At 35.7% G+C, this 21294-nt stretch overlaps 1 protein-coding gene and 1 long non-coding RNA gene across 2 annotated transcripts; both read left to right on the top strand.

Moving 5' to 3' along the window:
* The first annotated feature begins 589 nt into the window (after positions 1–589).
* On the top strand, positions 590–7818 carry LOC146137926 (cytochrome P450 4A7-like). The gene is made up of 11 exons (XM_083394476.1): positions 590–802; positions 2649–2796; positions 3079–3214; positions 3625–3786; positions 4450–4609; positions 4827–4976; positions 5855–5942; positions 6285–6387; positions 6686–6902; positions 7279–7361; positions 7650–7818. Exons 1-11 carry the CDS (start codon positions 590–592, stop codon positions 7816–7818), a joined length of 1629 nt encoding a protein of 542 aa, XP_083250602.1.
* Positions 7819–18916: 11098 nt separating this feature from the next.
* On the top strand, positions 18917–20759 carry LOC146137925 (uncharacterized). Its single transcript, XR_014501441.1, has 4 exons — positions 18917–19054; positions 19454–19506; positions 19650–19708; positions 20270–20759. It is a non-coding gene; the product is annotated as an uncharacterized LOC146137925 (long non-coding RNA).
* Positions 20760–21294: the final 535 nt, after the last annotated feature.

Raw genomic sequence — 21294 nt, 5'->3', positions numbered from 1 at the left:
TGAGTCTAAGATTTAAAAATATTTGCTTGCTATTTTGTTTGCTTTTCTGATCTTCCATGGTTTATAATCGTGCAAAAAATTTGATGAGTTACTTTATTTAACTTAAAATCTTTACATTTCGTCACAAAATGAAACCGCGCCAATATCGGTATTTACAATATGGTTTGTATAGGTTAGGGTTTCCGGTATTGCATTAAATGGGTGCGTGGTTTTGCAACTTGCAAAAATTATAACATAGGCCAATATTTTATGCAAAAAATGAAGGACTTTTTTTGCACAGTGCTCTTGACATTTGACTTTCAAATATAAGTTTCAAGATTTGTCGTAAAAATTAGGTCTTATAAGTGACCCGAGTCAACAAGGCATTAAATGCCACAATATATGGTGGAATATTTAATAAGCGTTTATTGTTAATCTTAGTTGATAGCCGTGCGAAACAACAGGCCTCATCCTAATCACTACAACCGTGCTTAAATAACACAAAAGATGAACCTCGGCTAACTTTTATGAGCATCAAAACCGAAATTCAACGGTATTCGTTTTAGAAAATCAGCGCTATACAACATAGTCTGATAGGATTGCCAACAGGATGATAGAAAATGCAGGTTCTATATTCTCTCCTGGCAACGTGCAGCTTTTGGTTGGCTTCCTAACGACTTCCGCCATTCCACTGATTGTTATTCCGCTGGTCGTCTTCAAGTTCATAGTTCCTGCACATTTGAAGTTTAACAAAAACCGCAGCTTGGCCAAGGAGATTGGACAATCGAACGACCAGCACTGGTTTTTGGGAGACCTTATAAAGGCAAGTGTTAATTGGAGTTCCCGCAGTAGAAAAGGCGACAATATGATAAAGATCTTAAAAATCATTTTACCTTATTTCAAACCTCGCCTCGAACTTTTTCACTAATTCGAAATTCAAACCTAACCTAAATTATGTTCCCACTTATTGCCCGACCCTTACCCAAAACAAAGACAACAGTACGGTACCAATACAGAGGCGCCCAAGACGGCCGATGTTAGAACGGCGGCTCTAATCGACCCAGAGTTTATAGCTAATTTATTCTCAGTTATTTGTCCTAATACTATAACATTAAAGTTAATTCCGATATGAGAGTCGTTTTAATATTTCAGAGTCCTTGATTTCGTTTTAATATTTCAGGGTCCTTGAGTTTAGTTTTTTTAAATAGGTTCTATAGTTAAAACTATTATTTTTCGCCTCCATAATCATAAGGGGCGCGTCGTAAATTACAATGAAAAAGTGTGAACTAAATCTATTAGGTACATTTTCCTGACACAAAATTATTTTTGGTCCTTATCAAGTTGAAATGCAAAAAAACACACGTTTATGAATGTTCATCAACTTAAAAATAACCGTAACATGCGATATGACGTATATATGAGTGGAAAGTCCTTATGTATGGTTTTTTGATCAAACATTATTTTGAAGTCCGATCCACACTGCTTCTTTTTTCCATTGTCTTGAGGCCTTGATAAAACCGATTGCCTTTCGCTTTATAAACGTCATAAAAGTTTCTGGACATCGATCTAAGTGGCTGAATATACAGGAAAAGGAATGCTATGCTCATTTCAACCCCAAGAGTTGTGAGTTGTTCCACATTTGTTTAAGTCTTTCGAGTTACTGGTTCTTTAAACTCTTTTTAGGGTCGATCCCCAAAACATTTTGGGTTCACGTAGGCCACGGTCGGTATAAAATATTAAAAGATTACGTCTTTGACGTCATAAAAACGTCGACATGAAACCTGCTGTTTTCAGGCTAAAATAAGTGAAAATTTAAATAGGTTTAAATACTTTTTTAAGAAGAAGGCATCAAAGCGTTTTTTTCAATTAAACTTATTGTTTGAACAATATATCAAATTTAAAAATTAAGCCCCCAAAATTTATATTTCTTTATGGACCCTTAATAATAGTCTACGTACTCCCAGGGTCCACCGACCCTACTTAAAAAAAAAGGTAAATGACTTTGCGTTAAAAAATATCTTTGTCGGAAGCAGAACACACTTCGAACACCTTTTTGGTTTATCGATAAGCAAACGCTACTCGATTTTTAGGTTGTCATTTGGGGACACCCGTTGCTTTAAATAGGCGTTCTATGCTGTTACAGAATATAAAATGATTTCCTTTACTACAGTAACTTCTTAGAATTTTGTTTCTCTTACGGAAACAATTTTTTGTTTTTTTCTTACGAAAAGTAATATTGGTCCGAGGAACAAAAATGACATGTAAAAAAAAACTAAATCTCGCACAAGGGCGTTAATAGGTTGATCATAACTTATACTTTTACAACTTTATGCGTCTCGACGCCACACTCTGTGGACAATCAGTCTTTAAACTTGACGTTGTCTCGACGCCACACTCTTATGGGTTTATATAATGGCTTTTTTACCTTCGTCTTTTTGCCAAAAGCCTTCGCGTAAGAATATTAAAAATATTTTTATTGTTGAAAGGGTATAGAGCTTATTCGAAACATCCAAATGCATTTCTAGGCTCAGGAGTCCTGGATATCCTGAAACTGTAACATTTTGTGCCAAAAAATTGTGTTGACCTGTGTAATAGTTATTTTTTTTTTATTTATCACAAGGAAATTTAAGTGGTTCCGCCATTAAAGGTAGGATATGCTTTATTTACAGTATCCATTGAACAAGTATTATGGATTGGTAAACTCAGCAGAGAGGTCCAACGAGTTACCGGCAATGTGTGCTTATTGGTTCGGCCGATCGTTCTTAAGCGTTCATGTTTACCATCCAGATGTAGTAAAAACCATATTGACGTCGACTTGTAAGTATATGCAGTTGAATTGTATCTTAAAAGTGTTCAGATTTGTCATGTTTAGACGCCTGTCGCCTGTACTACAACACAGTGTGGCTATTGCCACACTTTACCTATTTTTTGTTCCAATAAACGTTTAGTAGGATTTCACGAGGCTACTAACAAGTTTTGCCAATTATGGGCGTAAAGTTGTATTGCACGCCAAGCGAATAAGGCCCAAAGAAAATAAACTTACTTTACACTAACATCTTACAGACATTTTGTGTTGAAAATAAACATGCAAACATGTAGTTGCACCAAAATCAGACGGATACAAAAAATTTCTGAGGAAATTACTCGGCCAAGGACTAGTTACGTCAGAGAACGAAATTTGGCGACGTCATCGCCGATTGCTGACACCGATATTCCATTTCGACGTTCTAAAAGCGTGAGATAAGCATATCAGCTATTTTAGTTTTAAATATAACTGCCCGAATTTCTGCACAGATTGAAAGATTTAAAATAATTTCAAGCTTGTGTTTTTTTGTTTAAATTATTATTAGTTTTCAATTTACATTAACATATGTTAGATAATTTCGTACTGTGCATGACTCTTCTACTGCTTTGTAGTAATATTGACCCCAAAAAACATTTTTCAATTTTTTTTGTAGGGAATATAATTACCGTTTTTATTTTCTACTACTCCTTTAGTCTTACAATCAGCATTTTTTTAGATTGTTTCAAAGTACATTTATTTTACTGTTTGCTTTTTATATGACATATACTTCTAAGAAATTTAAACAGGTCGACTTAAAATCTTTTATGTTTTGCTGATTGAACCTTGGTTTGTTGTTGCAGTCATATCCAGGTCTTTAACGACAACTGTCAAAGCGTTGTGGAGAACTGTGAAAAGTTAGCAATCAAACGTACGGTTTACGACATCAGCCAGTTGACATTTGATACTTCATTCACCAACATGATGCAATGCGTGATGTCACAAAAAACGACTGACAAAACAGGGTGAGAAATTGTTTTGCGGCTTACAAGCGTTTGCAGTTGTTCTTTAACAAAAATCATACATACCTGTTTATAGTAATATTATAAAATGTCTTACCGAGAAATTTATACCACTTTAATGGCATCATGGGTAACGGTGTTATTGTTTGGAATGAATAGGTAAACCTTTGCAAAGAAGACATGCAAAGTAAAATTAGGTTCTGCTAAGCAAAATGCTACAAGCCATACAAATATCAAGTATGCACTATAAATACAGCGATTGGTAAACAGCTTAGCATACTTTCTTAAGTAACATAAAAACATTTGGCCAAAGACAGATCTGAGATCTGACGAATTAGGAAATACAAAAGGGAATAAAATAGGTCAGCCAAGCAATTTATTGCAGATCGCCGTTAGTTTACCGCAAACATTTTAAAGTAAAACTAACTTGGCTATTTTGATTTTTTTTAATATTTTCGTGGAAAATTTCACTTGGTGTATACGTATTTCCAATCTCCTTTTTGACCAGGCCCTGTAAGACATTTTGTGTCTCTTATGCGACCCAATGTTAAACTAAATGCTTACACCTGGTTAAAACCGACAAATTATTAAAGTTATATATAAGTTTGAAAAATTCCTAAAACAAAATTACTTTCAAAAATATACATCAACTTTCAAAAATTGCAGGGAAAATGCCCGGTACATCGAAAGCTTGAAAGTGGCGTCAGGTATGATATTTGAAAGAATGCAAAAAGTATGGATGTGGAACAGTTTTCTCTACTCACATTCACCGAAAGGCAAAAAGTTCCAATCAATCATCGATGCAATCCATGGAAAAGCTAACTCGGTAAACCATTGCCCCCAAATTTTTGTCAAGGAATTTTAAACAGAAAAAGTATATTTGTAAGGTTCATTATTTTATTACTCTTATAGCTATCGAATGCTAACTTTGAATTTAAGACGGTGTTAAAACGAAAATGTTGTTTCCGCGTTTTCTTTGCTGCCACATAGGAGAGGAGTGTTATCTTAAGTCAATAATATATTTAAACATATTTCCACTATAGATTATAAGTGAGCGACGAGCTTTATTGAAGTCTATGGATGGCGAAACAGAGTCGATTTCTATGCAAGATAAAGGCAGCGGAAAAACGTTTATGTTCACAAAGAGGAAGGGAAAATATGTGGATTTCCTTGATGTCTTGTTGCAAACGAAGGTTAGTTTCTTAAAGTCAGCGACAACACGAAACAAACAAGGTCAATATAAGACGTTGACTTTCTACCAAATAAATCTAAAACCGTTGAAGTTATTAATTTAAAACCAATTAAGAAACTATTCTAAAGCTTAAGGGCAAACAACCTTTCAACAGTTCCATTCTGTGGCTCTGCAACACGTTTTGGTTCAGCGGATCGTAATCCTAATTCAGTCATTTTTAAAATATCATACTGTACTGAAGTATAACCACCTACGACAGTAATATCGTGGGTGAAAGCCGTTTAAAACGTTTTTAATCAACATTTAAATGTTTTGAATAAAATTTTGACCATGGCATAACTTGACTCTGTAAAACACAACTGGTAAAATCATGCTGGAGTGAACCGTTTTTGTTTACAGATTCGGGTTCGGTTAAGGTTCATGTTCTTTCAAATTATTCGGTCAGTTCCGGTTTTTCTCCTTAAAATCATACTGAAAAAAACGGTTCAGGTTCGGTTGCGGTTCGGAAAAAAATTGACCCAAACCAGTTCATATAGTTCCGGTTCGACTCCGGTTCGACTTCGGTTCTACTCCCTGAGTGATAGTTAGTTATAACAATATTGTTATGATTTTCATACGAAGCACCATATGCTGAAATTGGCAATGCCATGATAAAATGTTTAAAACTTTGACTTTCAGTTGACTCACTCTGTGTATTTTGAAAGTATTTCTTAAATTTGCTTTACACAATAAAAACCTATATTATGATTTCGTGTATTACAACACATGTGTCGTTCTACAAAGAGAAGGTATTGTAAGAACAATTTGAGAACCCCTGTACTATAGTGCAACTTTGATTGGACTATTCGTGTAACAAATGTGGTAATTTTGGGTTTTCAGGATCAGCATGGTGTCGCACTTACAGACGAAGAGGTAAAAGACGAAGTGGTGACATTTTTTAGCGCAGGACAAGAGACAGTTGCAAACGGTAAGTTGTTGTATATTGAGTTACATGCACAGATGACATGTTAATCATGACTTTGCTTTTAAAACGCACTAAGCAGCACCACGTGCTAATATCACGCCGAAAACTATTATTCAACATTAAATGGCATTGTATGAACGTCGTTTGCTAGCATTGTTTTAAATGACTAATCCACATCTGTATAATTTTGTCTAACCCTGCTGAAACTACAGACCAACAATTACAGCCTGTTCTTATAACAATATTGATTTAGTTCTATTAAATTCCAAACTAAAAAATGAAACTACAAAAAATTGTCGCTGTGGCTAAATATATGAATAAAATATTATTGTATTTGTCCTACAGGAATGGCATGGACCTTATATTACCTTGCTTTGCATCCCGAATTTCAAGAAAAATGCAGAGAAGAGATAAACGGTGCTTTAGGAAACAAACCTGACCTGGAAATGTGAGTAAAACGTATGCCAAGTTCTTTGAACAATAAACCCCCAAAATGCCACTTGCTGTGAAATTATATTGGTTTATTGCAGCGTTACAACTTATTTAAAATTGACAACCTTAACTGATAAATACTATACTATTGAACAATTGAATTTTATTTAACATGGATTTGTTTTATTTATACTGCTGACGTTTTCTTAATTTGCTGTTGCCTAAGTCGTTAATTATACTAAATTAAATTTTATTCCCGCAAATTAAGACTTTACCTAACTTTTCTCAAACCGTATCTCGTGGTTGGCATTTAGAATCGACATGGCCAAACTTGGCTTCCTGACCCAGTGCATCAAGGAGAGTATGCGTCTGGCGCCCGTGATCCATTTCATCGGTCGTGACATCACGGCTCCCATGACCCTTTCTCATCGCTTTAACGGCTACAAGGAGGTGGTCCTTCAGCCCGGCCAAAACGTCGGCGTCAATATTTTCGCCTTACATCGGAATCCGCACGTTTGGGAAAACCCGAATGTAAGCTTTTGTGTGTAAAATGTGGGGATTGTTACATTAACCTGTATTTGGCGCAACATAGCAATAAGGATCCGCGTAAAAACAAATTTGGTGGATTTACTGACGTGCGGGAATATTTTGATTTTCCTGATGAATCGTAGGCCATCCGCTAATTAGATTGGCCTGCTTGAAATGACGACACGAAATTTTAATTTCAAGAGAAAACGTGACAGTTTACGCGCTGATTTTCGGAAACGGTCAAGCATATTAAAATTAAAAATCAATGCTGCGTGCGTTTTTCCGCTGGTTTTATCTTCCTTTTTCCGTTATCTAATATTTGTACAGTGTGCTAAAATATTTTTTCATTGATTTAAAATGTTGTGTGTTTTTCCCAAAGGTTTACGACCCTGATCGTTTTAGCAGCGAACGATCTTCGCAAAGATCATCGTTCGCTTATATACCGTTTTCAGCTGGATCACGGTAAGTTAACTTTTCTCAAAAGGCTGAATGTTGCTATTTATTTTAAACATTTTATTATGTACGATTGTCAATTGACGTGCGAGCAAAAGCTCACCGGCACATGTAAGCTCTTCAATAATATATTTTGACTAACATGTTTCATTACGTAATTTCACAAAATAAAAATTTCGTCGTTGAAATAAACCACTATTTTTTTCTCGTATATGATATTTCCGAGACTTCCTATTTTCGCTATCGACTAGGCACTTTCAGCAGACTGTTATGTTTACTCTTTTAATTGTTTGTCAGCAACTGTATCGGCCAGCACTTTGCCATGCATCAAATGAGGGTGGTGGTTGCTCAGATTCTGCGTAGATTTGAAATCTACCTGGATTCGGATTGCAAGGAGCCCGAAATTACACCGGGAGCTTCGTTATCGTCACAAAACGGCATTCAAGTGAAAATTCGGCATATCTGAACATATGTTTGTAAATTCTTTCGCCTGTTTTGCATTAATCTTTAATATTTTTTAACTCATAGCATCGGTGTACATGAAATTACTTAGGCCTGTAGAAAGAAAAACTTTGTGGTTGCAATCACTGCCACCAAAATCACCAGTTATATTGTTTACTTCCATTTTTAATTATGTTTTCATCGTTTTTGCCTAACGTGCTTTAATTTTCGCAGAGCCTTTTCAAGCATAGTTTTGGAGGTCATTAGTCGCAATTATAATTTTTTTATTCCGTCTCTATGCAGATTTTTTAACAAATGTAGCAGCACTTTTAAAAGATAATATGAGAAAAATTTTCCGTGCTAACAAACTCACTGTTTGTTTAGAACGTTAAGGTTTGTGTATTAAGTCTGATTTACAAAGAAACAGGGATGGGTAACCTTTTCGTAGCGCACAACTCAGAAAAACAGGAACCAAACCCAAAAAGGTTCATGCGAACTCAAGCCAAGTTTTACCATTGCAAATCTACTATTTTTGAGTCCAGAGCGAGGTATAAAGTATAAAGTACAGTCACCAAATTTTTGTACGTACCCCTTTTTGGTTGGTGATCCATGCAAAATTGTATTCACGCTGGCTGAATCATTCACCTGATTAAGAAACACTGGTATAGAGTTTAAACTGTTGTGTTGTGTTCATATTTAAAGACACAATGGTGTGAAGCGCAATGAAATGTATTTAGATACAAAAAGTTTTATAAACTTCCATTTTTAAAAGTTCCAATCTAAATATTAAAGCGCAAATCGACAAAATGCCTGTACAAGACTTGAAGTAGCAAAAAATATGATAACTGGCCTCGTACGCTGTTGGGAAAAGAGGTGGCGGTCTGGATGACTGACATTGGCTGGCCGGAATTCGAGCCGTAGTTTGCTTATCCCTGTCTAAACCGATTTGAACAAGATTGAAATGGCATAGTAAGAAGCAGGTATATTTCACGAAGGACAGCCGCCGTTCCAGCAGTTCTAATGGACAGAGTGTTGCCCGACCACAATTCTACAGCAACTTAGAAAAGTTCATGAAAATGTTGCCACATAAATATTTGGAGAAGGGCACGTTTACTTAGGATAGATGACTTATTTCTGGGATTTGAAATAAGTAAAGAAGATATAAAATATAACTGATGCTATTATCTTACACTCAATTCTTTGAAGCTTGATCTATAATGTTAAAATGAGCCTAGCTTGGGCTCATTTGTTATATGTATACTCTAGTCTATAGATCTATATTGGTTGATTTTGTTTGTTTCCAAAATATTGATGGTTTTCTAGGATTACATATTTATTTAACAAAACGCGATTACACAACGCGTTCAACGTGAAATAAACCCGTAACCGTTTACCTCTTATAGTTTGTAACCGTATCCTTTTAACTGTTAGTCTCTTTTAATCTATTGGCGTCAACCTGGACGCTTATTTACCTCATTTTAATTTCTTTGAACGAACTGATAAACGGGTTAAAGCTATCTAGAAACGCAATGACAGAATATACGTAGCTGACAAAAAAATGCCTCAAATATAATCATTTAAGAAACATTTACGTCGTAGCTTCAACCTTTATCAGATGCAATAAATATTTATATTTGCTTCCGATTTAGGAAGGATGTTGTTAAACACCACTTAAATGACCCCATTTTCCTAAAATGTCTAATGTTGGTTTAAGACCTATTTAAAAGCGTAGAAGCACTAAACTTCTTTATATGTGGATATTTAAATGGTCAAAACATCGGTGTTTTGTGGGCAATGTGCGAATTATTTTTGTCATTCATTTTGCGTGAACCAAGCAGCATGGGCATTCATTCGCTTACAGGTAGTTTAAGGTAAAATTTAGCTAAGAAGGCTAAACTAGGTCCGTAAGGATTTTTTCGCCTTTTAATCTGCCATCTTGAATTTGCCTTTATTTGCAAAGTATCTAAAAGGAGTTTTGGAATACGCAAAGAAAAATTACGAACATAAGTGAATGAATCAGCGCATCGGGAAACTTATAAATGGGTTGTCCACGTTTGACTGGCATATTGTTTGTGGGTCGAAAATAGTTGGCTCGTCAGGAAACGAGCAATTGTTTTCAAATTCGGGTGCATGTTAATACTTAAAGATGACGTCCAAAAAACGTAACGTTGCAAAAAATCAGCAAAACCAAATTGGGGTCCTTGTCGAACTAGTGCTTAAATTTTGCAAATAAATTTAAGGTCAAGGAAACATAGCAAAACGTTACGCGTGGCGATAAAAAGCGTACATTATGTAAAATTTTTAATTGACACGGAGACGTATTTGGCACAAGTTCGAGGATGGGTCCAATGCAAGGATATTTGTCACGAAGTTTTTTGCTAACAGTCGGGAAGGGATAGAACTATTCACCTCATAGCTATAAGTCTCTACGAAAGTCGGGAAAAAGTTCGGCAAAACAATGTGATTATCTTGTTAAAAATGCATTAAGTGAAAAGGTTCGGCTAACAGCAATTTGGAACGGGTCACAGTGCAAGCCTTAGTCACATCGAAACGAGAAAAACATACTTTTCATATCCGAGATATATTTCTATTTTTTTTTACCTTATGCGTTATTCTTTCTGTGTTATGTGAATATAAAAAAAGACAAACATGAGTTGCGCGTAGTGCTATAAAACGTACGTATATCTTATAAGTTTACAAAAAGTAATTTTAGAAAGATCCATTGTGTATGTTAATCTAGTTAAATTTCTTGGAGTCAAGCTGGCCGACGATTCGTTGTTTTATTTTGCCTATTTTTATCATCTTTAACGAACTGACAGAGGCAAAAATATCGAAAAAGCAATCCCATAGACAAATACAGTAAAATATATTAGGATTTAAAAACTTGCATAATAAAAAAAATTAAAAGTTTTATGTTTAACGCACTGCGCCTTACTGCGAAATGGGCTTATACATAACAAAAAGTAGGCCATCATGGACTTCAAAACCCCAAATATCGAAGCGGCTTGATATAAGCCGTGAATAGTATATATAGCACCTAAATCTGCTTTCCGAGGGAGTTTTAGATTCAATGTTTAAGGGACAGTACTTTCACCTCGTGGTTAATCTGTAATCACGTGACGAAACTCAGGAACCTAGACAAATCGACAAAAAATTTTAGCGAAGTAGTTTGAATTAAAGTATCGGCGATGATTCCCTTCTATATATTTGCCTAAGTCGCGAGTTTTTTTTTCAGAAATACAGTCCAAAAATGAAAGGAAGCGCAGAAACTGTGTTTTCACACAGCAGCACGCAACTTCTAATCGGATTTCTAACTAGGTATTTCATTCCACTGATTGTCATTTCGCTGGTCGTCTTTAAGTTTATAGTTCCTGCAACTATGAAGTTTAACAGAAATCGTAACTTGGCCAAGGAGATTGGACAATCGAACGACCAGCATTGTTTTTTGGGAGACCTTGTAAAGGCAAGTTGACCAGCTTTGCATTATTCATTTTTCCTTACTCCAAATCGTATTACCCCTAATAAAAGATTCTCACAGATTAACCGAACTGAATGTTTGGAAAACAAGCAAGTATCCGTTATTAGTTTTAGAGCGATAATACTACTTTTAAACAAGGACTCCAATAGCTTATTAATGGAAACTTGTTATCAGTTTAGGATGTAACTTGGGATGAGCTGTTTGTGTTCAAAACAAAACAACAAACACCAACGACATGAGCTTTTATTATTGGAAAGCGTTCAAATAATATTTATTTTATTCCAGTATCCCCTGAACAAGTACTACGGATTGCTGAACTCCGCGAAGAGGGCACAGGAGTTACCTGCAATGTGCGCTTATTGGCTTGGTCCGTCGTTCTTAAGCGTTCACGTTTACCATCCCGATGTAGTAAAAACCATGTTGACGTCACTTTGTAAGTAGTCAAGCAATGCTAATCAAAAGTGCACTACTACAATTTTTCATGAAAATCATTTTCTCATTTGGGCACAAATAGTAAATTTACCAAAGTTGTGTTAACTGTGAAACATTGCCACAAAAATCAAGTGTTAGTGCGAAAGGACGAAACCGCTAACAATAAAATCAAAACATTTCATGACAACTTGAGACTAAAATCCATTTGTAACTCGCAGCTGTGACAAAGACACGTGGGTACAAGAAATTTTTGGGGCCGCTTCTCGGTCAAGGTCTTATTACGTCTGATAACAAAATTTGGCGACGTCATCGAAAATTGCTGACACCTATTTTTCATTTCGACGTTCTAAAATCGTACGTTATGTTGTTGTTTGTTCGCTGTTTTAAATTTTTGCATTCTTGCCTAACGTTGCAATCAAAGAAACTGTGTTGAGCTTGATTATTGTCATGGTTTTGTTCGTTGACAGCCTTTTGTTGTAGGCTGAACGTTAGGTAGGTTAAATGGACCGGCTGCAAACCTGTCTTATGCATGTTAGCTAACCTACTTTTACTTATAGTTACATTCAAGTTTTTAACGACAACTGTCGAAGCGTTGTGGAGCGCTGTGAAAAGTTGGCTAACAAACGTGAGGTTTACGACATCAGCCAGCTGATCTTTGATACTTCATTCACCAACATGATGCAATGTGTAATGTCGCAAAAAGCCACAGGGTAGGATTTTAATATTTGTAAGCTTTTTCAGAAGCGAAATATCAAACTGTGGCCCGCGGGCCAAAACCGGCCCACCGGTTCAACCCGCGGCATATTTTCTTAATGATTCCAACAAACGTTTATTAATAACCGTATGTTGGAATGTTAAGGGAAAACTTTGTCAAATGTAAGTTTGGGCAACATGTTTAGAAAACCTTAACTAAACGTCAATTTCATAAAGCTTTGCATTTTATAAATTATTTGTAGGTCTACATGTATTCTTCTTTCATTATTAATAAAAGCAAGTGAGTTTGAAATAAAATGTTATATCCGAACGGCGTTCTAAAAACGTTACAATATCCGGCCCGCAATCACCAGCCCTTTAAATCCGTCCCTTTATAAAAATAATTTGGTGTCCCCTGCAGTTAAGGCACTTAAAAAATAGATACGCACCATAGTTTTGCAACCTGTGTTGAGTGACCACTCCCACATCGACAACTCCACGTACTCTACGACCTACGTGACAAAAACCCTCCACAACCAACTCTATGCGACTATTTTTAATATACTACAGTAGGGGTTATTAACCATGGGTACGTTTGCCCCTTGGGGATACGAAGCACCAAAGCAGGGGATACTACTTGCAGTGTGAAATGATGCGCTATTTAGGCATATTTGTGAAGAATACTTATTTTACAAAAAGAAGCAACACAAAAGCCGTTAGTAAATGTACTGATTGTTTGTGTGTTGTAAATATTTTGGAACTTACAAAACTGTTTTTTAATGCATGCATTTATCACGTAAGTTAAAAATACACTAAGTTTAATTACTATTATTACAATTTTATTTACTTTCGTCCACCATTGTAGACAGGGGATACAAGAGAGCTTCATTAAAGCTCAAGGGGTACAAGTCCTAAAAAGGTTAAGAAACACTGAACTACAGACTTTTAAATGCAATTCCTAAGCTGAAAAGTTTGCTCATTCTGGAAATTGGCATATACCTAAATTATTATACTCTTACAGTCACTTCAGCTATTATACGCATGACGAAAGAGTGTACTTTATTGTTTTCGCCAATGATTACGGCAATTTCGTAAATGAAGTACTGCAGTTTATCGACCACTTTATTACATCGCTGGCCGCACGCGGGCCGTAACCTACGTTGTGCAGACCTGGCCTAACATAAGGGACAATTTACTGTAAGGAAACATTATAGGGGCTGGCTATGTTTACTAAATATTTGTGTTTTAAATACAGTGAAAACGCCCTCTACATTGAAAGTATTAAGGTCGCTGTAGTCATGATGTTTGACAGAATACAAACAATTTGGATGTGGAACAATTACCTGTATAGACATTCAGCTCACGGAAGAAGGTTTCAATCAGCCATCAATATAATCCATGGAAAGGCCTACTCGGTAAACAATGGTATATATATTTAGAAAAGCTTGAACAGAAAATCTTTAAAAATTTGGTTAATATAAAAAAATAAGTAAAAAATGCGACACTCTTTTTTGTTTTCAGAAACTTTTTATTTATGCATACTGTATTTGTGGGAAGTAATTTATAAGTTCGCAGTTTAATATTCCTTGCAACATGCAACATTTAGGTTTAAACTCTTATTAACCTGAGTTGTGACATTTAGAAAACAAAATTGTGATTTTACTTCTTATGGCGGTGAACGCCTCGAAAAAGTGACATCAACAGAGTAATTAGGTTATTTTAACTTTAGATAATTCGCGAACGACGAACGTTGTTGAAGTCCGTGAATGCCGACGAAACCAAATCTATATCGCTTAAAGAGAACACAAGTGGTAAAACCTTCATGTTCAAGAAGAGAAAGGGAAAATGCGTCGATTTTCTTGACGTTTTGTTACAAACAAAGGTTAGAATCTTACTACTGATTAAGTTAAAGTTCCTTTTTTGATTGGGATACTGATTACAAGTTAAAGAAAATAGTTGTCTTTGAATTAATGTTTGTTAAGCTTTCTTTGCGCTTACAAGTTAAAGCAACCAGAGCCTATTTAACAGCCTCTTAAAAATTGTGATTAGATTTTGGTTCGCAAGAAGATTAGGATTTCTGCAAAAACATTACGAAATTTTAATAAAACGTCTCAGGGCTTGGCAATTTTTATTGGGCTAATTAAAACTATGATAAAATGTGTTATCCTTAAAACCTTGAAAGCAAAATGTAGTAATAAGCCATTCGAAAGCTGAAACTTTTAAATGCAAATTCGTAGGCCATTGGATTGTTTTTTGACGAATAGAATGTAGTAGTCATTATGGATCTAGTGTTGTTTAGGATAACGAGAATAACAATGGCAAGGACTTTTAAAATCTTTGCCTATCTCCCCCAAAGTTTTGAAAAATCTATATGTATTAAGGACCAGCATGGTGTCGCACTTACAGACGAAGAGGTAAAAGACGAAGTGGTGACATTTTTTAGCGCCGGACAAGAGACAGTTGCAAATGGTAATTATCATTTCAGCTTTTTCATTCTATAAAGAAGTTTTTAAATCCTAAACTTTGAAACTCAGCGCTTGAAAGCCAATCGCACGGCATTTTATATAGCTGTTTCATTTGCACTTGTCAAATTTTACTTATATAACTTGAACTTACGTTGTGGATTTTTTAACACCATTTAATTACGATGATCTAAATTCGAACGAAAGCCAAATTAGGTGCAAGAAAAAACAAACATGTTTATGAATTACAGGAATAGCGTTTACCTTGTATTATTTTGCTTTGTATCCTGGAATTCAAGAAAAATGCAGACGAGAGATCAACGGTACTTTAGGCAACAAACCCGACATAACAATGTGAGTAATTAAGTAAGTCAAAAATTTCAGAGATGCCGGATTTTATAATAGCTATCCTGTTTAGACCATTGTAACGCAGCTTATACATTGCTTATTTAAAAAGGTAACTTTAAGTTGTTTCATCCACATTTTGTTTTAAGCAAATTATGTGCGTTTTGTCGTTTTTTGGTTGTTATTGTGTTGCTCAAATACCTTTATCTCGGTTTAATTGTTGTGATTACAGTATCTGGGAGTGTCGTATTTTACGATTGCAGTTATGTTGTGATGGAAGAGTCATACCCGTAACACTTAACAAAGAGGATAACCTGTAACAACAATATTTAGGTCTATAGCTATAACACGTATCACCTGCAATAAAATGATGCAATATGACAAAAATTGACTGAACACAAAATCTTTAAATACAGATGATCGAAAAATTTCAGCTTGGACGTGTTTTTAACTTGTTATTTAAACCCAGAACCGACATGGCCAAACTTGGCTTCCTGACTCAATGCATCAAGGAGACTATGCGTCTGGCACCCGTGGTCCATTACCTCGGTCGTGAGGTCGCGGCTCCCATGACCCTTTCACATCGCTTTAACGGCTACAAGGAGGTGGTCCTTCAGCCCGGCCAATATGTCGGCGTCAATATTTTCGCCTTGCATCGGAACCCGCACGTTTGGGAAAATCCAAATGTAAGCCATTTTTATCTAGCATCTGATTGCTATTGCACGACGCTCTGTGTCGTGTACTCTTTGCAACTGTGACGGAAAATTGCATAACAAAGAAGATAAGGAATTTCTGTATTAGAATGTTCGCTTTAAGATAGGGTGCAATATTTTCCTCTCGGAATTCTACCTGCGACATGTTTTTGCCTTACCAATTATATTCGTATTCTGATACCAATATCCGATATTTTGAACGATTAGTATGTCTATACGATCCGATTCCACTTGACGTCGTAATTATTTTCGAATAAGCAAAATATAAAAATGTATTTCTTTCACGTTTTTAGGCCAAAATTTGGTTTAGCGTTAAACAGTTACTTGTGGTTAGTAGGCCTACCGCTAGTACTCTAATACGCAACTAGTATTAGTAATACATCACCGGTGGTATGTAAGCAAAATTACCCAACGTGTGCCAATGTTATATATTCTATCTTTCCATAACAAATCGACGTAAAATCTGCGTCGACATCAGTCGGATCGAGGTTTTTTATTAGGCCTTAACAAATCTGAAAAACCAATTACTACAACCAGACAATAAAAACCTAAAAGAGAACCATTTGTATTTGAAAAGGGGCAAACATGGCAAGGTTGAAGAGGTTTATGAAGTGGGTCTATTGATACGTCAGTATTTATGTTTTTTGTAGTGTGTTTTTCTTATCTTAAAATGCAATGTTTGTTTCTTGAAGGAATTTGATCCTGAACGTTTCAATAGCGATCGATCGGCTAAAAGATCGTCTTTCGCGTTCATTCCTTTTTCCGCGGGTCCACGGTAAGTTAACTCCATTCTAAACATTTTAACTTTTTGTTTTTGTGGCAAGCAAAATATGACAACCACCTTGTTCCGCTTCAACCGACCTTTTATTGCTTGTTATTCCAATTCTTTGCTAATGTAAAAATAACTACCTTGTTACGCGGCTGCTATAGTGTTATCTCGGCAAAAAGCGATTGATAAACGGCTGACTTAGACACATAAATGAACTTGTTTCTTTATCCACCTATACATTTTTGCTGTAAATTTTAAGTGACCAACATTTTTCCGTTGGCTTTCCCGCGTAATTTTGTATAGGTTTTGAGTTGCATTTTTATTGTTTTGTAGCAACTGCATCGGCCAGCATTTCGCCATGCATCAAATCAGGGTAGTCCTTGCTCAGATTTTGCGAAGGTTTGAAATCTATGTGGATTCAGATTGCAAAGAGCCCGAAATTACCCCAGGGACTACGTTGTCGTCGAAAAATGGCATCCAAGTGAAACTCCGACATGTTTGATCGTCTGTGGAAACGCCCTTAACCACACATTTACAATGTTTGTCAAAGTAGATTAATCCCATTAGGATTGGCTCGGTTTTACAAGCCTTCACATATTTACAGTAAAACTCTTTTAATTCCGCTTTATGACGCCATTAAGTTGATATTTGTCTGTTTCGATAATTTAAATGTGTTTTCAGTTCGATTTGTACACTTCCATTTGAGATGCCTCTTAAATTATGAATAAATCAACACTGTTTTGAAACATTTTGGCATTATTTTTGTTTTAAGTTTTAAATGCATGAACCTTGTAATACAAAACCAACAATGTTAACCCAAACTTGTTTTAATCATTAAAACTGATTTAAAGACTCAAATTGAACATGCGGGAAACCATTGTTTGATTTATTTTATTGCAAACGTTTACATTACATTCGTTTTAAACGTGCCATGAATAAAACAACAGTATCTGATGTAAAGAAAGATACACCCACACAAATGTGTACAACATTGTGATCTAATGGCTTCCGGTGTACAAGTTAAGAAAGTTTTTATTAACTTTTCACTGGAACAAATTACTGGACAAATCAAAGTCACGCATGTGCAACAATTAAGCATCCCTCGGGTTTTTAAACAGAGCATTATTAAAGCAATTAAACAACTAACATTTGTTTTCAGTGCGATGCTCATCAGCCTGTAAAAATAATCAGACTGATGATGTTGTTTCGATGCAACAAGCAACGAAAAGAGTAAATGTGATGAGATTTGTTTCTAACTAAACATAAGTCGAAAGGTTTAAATGGCGTTCCTATGAGAAGGGTATTTGTTTTGCTTTTAACCGGTAGGGCATATATAATAATGGTTGGTCTACTTACAACTTTCGGTATTCTCCAAAGAGCTACAACAAGTCATCAAATATACCTGACGAGTGACTATAGTCTAACGCAGTGATTCTCAACCTTTTATGGCTTGCGGCACCCCTCCGAAATAATCAAGAGATTACGACACCCTTACAAGATTTCCATAGGTAAATTTTCCATAGGTAAATCACTAGAATGTCACAATAAACGGAACTGAAACAACACACATCAACTCTACACAACGTAGAACGCTTTAATTGATTTTATTCCACTGTATTCTTTCACGAAACGTGGTAAGAGTTGCGAAAAAATCAGATTCCCAAAGTTTTCAAATATCTCTCGGCACCGTTAAGCATTAGAAATTGCACCCCAGAATGCCGCATCACTCCAGTTAAGAACCACTGGTCTATCGCGTTCATTGACATTTTCTGTAGCAAGGCGTTTTGTGATTCTTGCTTTAAAGCGTTGGCTTTACTGAGCACGAGTAAACCTGTCCACAGCAGTTCTCTTAGTTTATCTCTTAAACCCACATTTCAACAGACTGTTTTTTTAGTATTATGTTTGTAGGAGCCTCTGATCGTTTGACCTAAATGCCCCGAATCTGCCCTTGAGAGTCGACTCACTCTGATTAGTTGTCAAAAGGACTGCCAAGTCCCATTTTATGATTAAACGCTCTATGTCTTCGAGCTGGTGACGTTGAAGAAACTAAAAATATCGTATTGAAAAGGGGAAAATGCGTCAGAAGTTTAGAGACAACTTTGACGAGTAATGCGGCCATTAAATGCGCAAAACATTGTACCAGCCTAAAGGTTTCTGCCATCATATAAAACAGCGCACGAACGTCAATGCATACATTCAATTTTAACCAGCGTCGTGAGAGCAAGTGTAAAACTAGCTTATCGTTGGCAATTGTCTGTTTTTTTTAACAAGAACGATATACATCGCCATGAGCAGTATTCGTGCGCCTATACTTTTGCTTGTGACCTTCGCCGTAGCTGTTATCGGCACTAACTTCATAACTGTAAAAAGTAAGTGAAAAATGTACGTTGCCCTACTTGTGGTTTTTGGGAATTAAGTATAGGGATAAGGCGGTTAGAGTTAGACGGATAACTGTTTAACAGTGACGTTGTCAGGTACGAACTATAATATACAGAAGGTTTGTTTAGTCGCAAAACGTTCAACTGACATCATAATACAGACAAAACATTTTAACTGGGATGTCAAGAATCAACATTCAGTTGGCATATATTTGATATACTGTTATCGTCGAGAAAACCGTTTTGCACGCAAATTATCGAATGCCAATATAGCAAAGTCATAATATAAAGCAAGTGTTTGGTTTCGCGTTTAATGAAAATGTGGTAGTCTAGAAATTTGCGAAAACTTAGAGATGACCAAGTAAATTAACGAATTGCCTGTATTTTCAGAACTGTCGGATTTTCCCTGGAGAGAGTTACGAGCGTTCAACTTCAACTGCAAGGTATGAGTTTTATTTTATGAAGAGTCAATTTTAAGTCCGCACAAACTTTTCGTTACTTCGAAATCGAAATTTGCCAATTCAAGAAAGACGGGATTATGACGTTGGTGTTTTAATGGTTTGCGACATACTTCGTTTATTTGCAGGAACAGAGTTTTTTCTGTAGACGTTCGTCCCTCGGAGGAAATCAGAACAAACGTTTTTGGTAAGATAAACTGTGAAACAGTTTTAGGCAACGGAAGTGGGCCTAAATAAAAACGTTGATTTTGTCCATTAGTATTTAATTAATAAAAAGAGTACCATGCTGCCAGTAAACACTACTATGGTGTTTGGGTTAACCTATTTGAAATGACAGTTACAGGGTCGAGAACAAAAGCACGGCCTTTGTGAAAGGACTCACCTAAACTTGAACTGTGCGAAACTTGTTTAAATGAAAAAAAAACATGTCCTACACATTAATTAGATTTAACAGGTCTTCGGTTCAAACTAAAAAAAAACGTTTCAAAGGCTAAAGTAAACAAAGCAATTAGGTATAGACTGGTTAAAATCTAAATTCGCCAAAAGTAAAAAAATACGTATTCCAATGTTTTGCACATGGACTGTTAATTTGAAAGTTTAACTTATATCTAATGTTATTAGTCAAGAAAAAGTGAACGAACTTATGGAATTTAGGAATGTTTTGTATATGATAAAGCCTATCTTTTATATATGATAAAACCTATTGTGGTTTGTTGTGTTGAATTTCTTGACGCCTATTCGTTTGCAGCTGCGAGGTGGAAGGCATTCGTCTCAAGTGCTCGTGCGCGAAATTTTTTAACGGAACTTGGAATTGTCCCAGATGGAACTAATAGTGCATTCGACAATCATTTGATAGGGACGTTGTTTATCTTTTTTGGTAACTTATTACTTTTTCGCCGGATGTCCTAACCTATAAAAAATCACACCGACGACGAATTGCAGAACGATATTTACAGTTACGCGATTTAAGCGATGTTTTCACGAGGTTCTTAAAACACGCAAGGTAACAATTCGTTTCGCATGGTGTAGGAATAAAATTTAACCATTTATTTGTTTCAAAGCTAAATAAAAAACTTCTACAACCTTGCGCAAATCTCGTCTGTTCATTTTAGCATTTGTTTCGCAAATGCTATTGCTTCATAAGCATGTCGTTGGTGCATTTCGGCGAGCAACCCATGTTCGCTCGTTGTTTCGATTCGCCTTCCGCGTCAATTTGGCAATTTATTTACGTCGCAAAATCGCGCCTGTTGCGCATTTCGCAATGAAATGCGTTTGCCCTTTGCGCCCGTATTTCATTGCTCGCGGTAAATACAATAATATCCCTTTGGAAATGGTTTCATGCCTGGCAGTCAGTGCTCAGATGTTGATCAGAACAAAATCAATAGAATGTGACAAAATGTAACCACTTTGTCCTTTGTGTAGAGAACCAAAATTAAATGTTTTGCGTTTTTGCATATTGACACAACGTCGTTAAACAAAAGTTATTTTTTTATTTTATTTAGTGCACTTACAGATCTCAACATTTAAATTTAACCTTCTGTAAAATATTAAAAAGTGTGACCTGACCATTAGGAAATATTGTATGGAAATACTTTTTAGTTGAATATATCTAATCAATACAGGGCAGACTAGATAAAACATAATAAACTATAGGCGAGTCACTTACATTCTTTCAAAGCAAGGTTTATTAGCTGATACCTATAGTTTAACAATAACAAACAACACAGTATCTCAATGGTTAATTTTTACCAAAAACAAGATTTCACCAAAAAT

Source organism: Ascidiella aspersa, chromosome 7 (assembly GCF_963924565.1).
Source record: "Ascidiella aspersa chromosome 7, kaAscAspe10.2, whole genome shotgun sequence".
NCBI classification, from domain to species: domain Eukaryota; kingdom Metazoa; phylum Chordata; class Ascidiacea; order Phlebobranchia; family Ascidiidae; genus Ascidiella; species Ascidiella aspersa.
Note: the sequence above shows the minus strand (reverse complement) of the source record. Positions and strands in the feature narration are given on the sequence as shown.